The 5,343-nt window shown below is 22.3% G+C and overlaps 1 protein-coding gene across 1 annotated transcript in view; it reads right to left on the bottom strand.

The window, feature by feature from the left end:
• Positions 1–82: 82 nt before the first annotated feature.
• Positions 83–5,343, bottom strand: part of LOC117168211 (translin) — a 28,831-nt gene continuing 23,570 nt past the window's right edge. The window contains exons 3-4 of the mRNA XM_033353695.1: positions 3,624–3,703; positions 83–568 (exon numbers count right to left, since the gene is read on the bottom strand). Coding sequence (XP_033209586.1) covers positions 332–568; positions 3,624–3,703 — 317 coding nt within the window. The 3' untranslated portion in view covers positions 83–331. The remainder of the gene's footprint in view (positions 569–3,623; positions 3,704–5,343) is intronic.

The following is a 5,343-nucleotide window of genomic DNA, read 5'->3' as shown; positions in this document are numbered from 1 at the left end:
TTCTTTTAAATCTCTAAATCTAATCTCCATAGAAAAAAACCTGATACACTTCAAAGTCTCAAGAAAGTAACTTTTTTTTTTAAATATAGTTTATCACAAAAACCAAAAATCGAAAAATTCGATTCAAATTTAAAGACCATTTCTTTGCCAACGAATCTTGGTCGGGCGTTTATAATTTTATAATAATAGAAAAACCCTACAATCTAAGCGTAATACAAAATAAAAAAAAGAACTTCAGACTTTAGTATTTTAAGGAAAGTTCGCAAAACGATGCGAAAATTTCCATGGAAAAGTAGAGAAAATAAAAAGAAAAAAGTAGCAAACTGTTAAATTAATCCGTTTCCTGCGGAGCTTCTGCATTTTCGGGCTTCAGTCCCCGAATGCTGAGATCATAAACGACCTCCTCGATTTTTTTCACGTCGTATTTCAGAGCGTCAGAACCCTTTCGCAGAGCATCGTTTTTCAGATTTAGGAGACGAAATCCGGCGTTGAGTTCGTTGACGAATCGAGCGATTTCCACGGGTCGATTAAAATCGCCATTTGTCACGCTGTTCACTGCAAAACGGGTCTAAAAAAAAGACGATTTTTAAAATATTGTGATTACACTTTGAGCAGGGTCTCACGTTCCTCAAAAAAAAAAAAAAAATTCTAATACTTTTCCCGGTTTTCCTGAATAAAAAAATCTTTTTTTTTACAGCTAGCTTTTCTTTTACAGTAAAAAAAATACTTTTCATGAGCTTCCATTGATAAGAATTGAATTTTCAGTATGGAAATATGAAATCGTATAAAAAATGCCAACTTTTCATTTTTTCTGACGAATAATATTCAAAGGCCAGAATTAAAAATTAAATTATTTCAATAAAAAGGAATTGACTTTCCGACAATAAAAAAATGAAATTTCAATCAAAAAGTACAAAGTTTAAACAAAACAGTTTCATTTTCAAGAAAATAATTGGATTTTTAATTAAATCGCTCAATTGCACACCAAATAGTGCAATTTTAAAACAAAACTACAACAACAGGGAGGCCGTTTTAATCGACAAAATAAATTCCCGGTTCGCAAACATTTTTCAAGGTCAATAAAATTTAAAAAATGGAACACTAAAGCTAAAAAAATGTCCACTTTAGGTAATAAAAACTGAGCTTTAAATGAAAGCAATCAAAGTGGAAATGTTAAACTTTAAACTTTTAAAATTGAAATTTAAAAGTTTTTAATTGAAAAAAATTTGCATTCAAATGATCAACAATTTAACCGTTTAAAATTGAAGGTACTAACATTTTTCAATATAAATATACGCTATCATTTTGAATGCCCTAAAATTTGCATTTTTTTCTACAATTTTTAGAAAATCCTGCAAATTTCAGAAAATTTCCTTAAAATTTTGATGTATAAATAACAATTAAACGTTTATTATTTCTTAAGATTCCTAGGCAAATTAAAAATAACTTTTCATTTTTAAAAGTTATTTTAAGAGAATATTTAAAAAGTTTTTCAAAAATATAAACAAAATTTTCAAAAAAGATTCTAGAAGATTTTAAGAAAACTTTCTAAAATCTGCATGATAATTTTTAATCTTTTTGAAACTCTTAAATATCTCTTGAAATTACTCCAATTTTTTCTACAAATGTTCATTTGTAAATTATACATAAAAAATTTCATCTACAAATTAAACATTTTTCTTCAACTTTGAGCAATTTTATTTTCAGTTTTACTTAATTTACAATCACTCAGTTTTCAACAATTCAATTTTTAATTTAAAAAATAGTTTTTAAGAACAAAAAAATATAACAAGGTAAAAAAAATTTTAATTAAAATTTTTTTTTTAAATTTAACCTTCTGCCAGTAATTGAATTTGATAAATAAATTTAAAAAAAAGAGATCTTAACGAATAATGTAATAGAATAAAATTCAACTGTTGACAATTCAATTATAAATTTTCTTCAAATTTTAAAAGGTTGAAAATTAAATTTTCAGCATTGTTGAACAATTCATTTTTCAGTTTTTTAAATTTTTAAAATTGAATTTTTCAACAAAATAATGAAATAGTTACATTTTGAGTTAATTTGTTATATTTTTTAACCCAGAAAAAAGAGTTTTTAACAAAGTATTTAAATTTCCAATGAACGAGATGATTTTTCAAAAAAAAAAAAAAAAAAAAAAATAAGTAAAAAAATAACGAAACTTCAACTTGAATAGTTAAATTTTCAACAAAAAAAATTAATTTTCAACAAAAAAAAAACACGAATTTTCAACTAAAATGATTCATTTTTAACAAAAAAGTTCAAATTTCAAATAAGTAATTGTATATTTTACAACAACAAAAATTCTCAATTTTCTTCAATTTTTGAATGGTTGAAAATTCAATTTTATTCAAATTTAAACACTTGAATTTTTATCAGGTCAAAATTCAATTTTCTTCAACTTTGAACAATACAATTTTCAATTTTATTTAATTTACAACCATTCAATTGTAAACAATTCAATTTTCAATTTGAGAAAATAATTTTCAATAACAACCAAATTTAACAAAGTGAAAAAAATTTTATTTTTAAAAATTAAAAAATTTTTTAATTTAACAAAATATAACCTTCAGCTAGTAATTGAATTTTTTAAGAAAAAATCTTAACGAATAATTTAATAGAAGAAAATTCAACTGTCGATAATTCAATTATAAATCTTCTTCAAAATTTGAACGGTTGAAAATTAAATTATCAGCATTTGGGTATGCAATTTAAAATATTTAAAAATTTTCCTGAAAATTTCTCCTGAAAAAATCAACATTTTCCTAAAAAAAATTCTCTGGACAAAAATAAAAAAGACGTGAAATAGGACTTTAAATGTGATTTTAATCTAATTTTAATTTCTTAAATTTGAATGGAATTATTAAATATGAAAAATTCAACTGTTGAAGATTCAATGATTAATTTCAAAAAAATTTTAAATCATTGAATCTTCAACTATTGAAAATGGAACAAAAGTAGACAATTTCAATTTAAAAAAATCAATTTTTTAAGTATAAATAAAATTGTTACATTTTCAGTTAAAAAAGTTAATATTCAACAAGAAAAAAAAAGAATTTTCAACTAAAAAAATGAATATTTAACAAAGTGGTTCAACCCTCAACTAAGTAATTGAATTTTCTAAAAAAAAGTAATAATTCTCACTAAATAATGTAATAGCAGAAAATTCCACTATTGATAATTTAATGATCAATTTTTTCTTCAATTTTTGAACAATTGAAAATTAAATTTTTCATCTGCAGAATAACTTCTAAATAATTAATAAAAACAAAAAACAAAAATAGCAATACAAGGCAAATAAATTATCATTTTTATAATTTTCTTTGACCAATCTTAATCTTTTATAAACAAAATAAAATTATTTTAAATTAAAATGTTTAATTTTCTAATTTATTATTAGTTTAAAAAAAATTTTTTTTAAATTATTGTTAAGGTTGAAAAAATTCAATCTTACTTTTTTTCAGCGAGAACAAGTTCAAATTCCTATTTTTTATTTAAAGAAATAAAAATTCAAGAACTTTTCAAGGTTTTTCGGGAATTGAAGAACGCTAGATACCCTGACTTTTAAAGTTTAAAATTAGACAAAAAAAATAGTAAATTACGAGTTCATTAGCGAGTTTACACAAACCCATCAGGAAATCTTCAACATCGAGATGAAATCCATCTCCCGCCTTGGATTTCACTGAAAAAAAATGTTTAATGAATATTATAAAAGATCGAATTTTGAAACCAAATCTTTAACATGGATCACAATTCAAAAGGAGCTCAAAAAGAGGAAATGGAATCGTTTTTTTCGAAAAAGGAAAAGATTAAATATTACTTTCTAAGTGCTGAAAAGAAGGAACAGTTTTTTTTGTATAAGAAATGTTTCATTTTTAAATAATAGTAATGATTTTTTAATTAGTAATGACATAAAATATTTTTTTCTTACTAATTGGATATAGTTACAAAGAGATGGAGTCCGTTAATGACTATTAAATTGCCAAAAAAATATTTGCCACTGGCGAGTCGTTTTTTAAAATATCGAATTTTTTCGAAATTTTTGTTTTATGGGTTGAAATTTTATTTATTGAATTCTCAGGTTGAATTCAACAAGCCGAAATTTAAGACAATCCAACTTTAAAAAATTTAATTATCACTATTATTCTATTTTTAACAACAAAATGTTCTACTATTGAAATTTCGGTTATTTCAATTTTCTACTGTTGATAATTCAATTATTGATTTTCTTTCAGGTTCAAAATTTAAAAATTGAATTTTCTCTAATTTTAAACAGCTGAGTATTCAATTTTTAATTTTCTTCAATTTTAAACAATTGAATTTTATTTAACTTAAAACTTTTGAAGTTTACGTTTTCTTTAATTAAAAAATAATTGAATTTTACATTTTCTTTAATTTAAACACATTTGAATTTTTAATTTTCTTCAACTTGGAAAAAATTGAATTTCCACCTGCTGAAAATTCAATTATCTATTTTTTTTTTAATTTTTAGTTTTATTTAAATTTAAAGCAACTCAATTTTCTGCTGTTGAAAATGGAATAAAATTGAATTTTCAACAATTAATATTCAATTTTCAGTACTCTTAAATATTCAACTTTCAATTTTCCTCAATTCTAAACAATTGAATTTTCATCTCTTCAAAATTTAGTTATCAATTATCTTCAGCTTTTGACAGTTTAAAACTACATTTTCTGCAATTTTCAACATTAATTTTGAACAGCCGAGTTTTTATTTTTCAACGATTGAAATAATTTAATTTTCAACTGTTGAGAATGGAATACAATTAAAAATAGAATTAATTTGAAAATTAAATTTGCTCGAATTTCAACATTTTCTTTATCAATTTTCCTCAAATTCAAACAATTGAATTTGTATCGGGATGAAATTCAATTCTAAATTTTCTTCAATTTTCAACAGTTAGTAATTCAATTGTCAGTTTTTTTTAATTTTCTACAGTTAATAATTCAATTATTAAATTCCTTTTTATTCAATTTAAAGCAATTTAATTTTTTACTGCTAAAAATCATTTTTCTTTCTTTCATTTTCAACACTTAATAATTCAATTATCACTTTTTTTTATTTTCAAAAGTTGGAAATGAAATTAGCTTCAATTTTTTAACTTTTAAGTAACCAATTTTTTCAACTTTCAACAATTTAATTTTCTTTTTTCTTCAATTAAAAAATAATAATTTTCCTTCAATTCTAAACAATTGAATTTTCCATTTTCTTCCATTTTAAGCAATTGAATTTCCACCTGTTGAAAATTCAATGTTCAATTTTTGTTTAATTGTAAATTAAAAAGTTTAAAATTCAATTTTCTT

The sequence above is a fragment of the Belonocnema kinseyi genome, chromosome 1 (genome assembly GCF_010883055.1).
Source record: "Belonocnema kinseyi isolate 2016_QV_RU_SX_M_011 chromosome 1, B_treatae_v1, whole genome shotgun sequence".
In the NCBI taxonomy this organism is placed as follows: domain Eukaryota; kingdom Metazoa; phylum Arthropoda; class Insecta; order Hymenoptera; family Cynipidae; genus Belonocnema; species Belonocnema kinseyi.
This window is presented reverse-complemented; position numbering and strand designations above follow the sequence as displayed.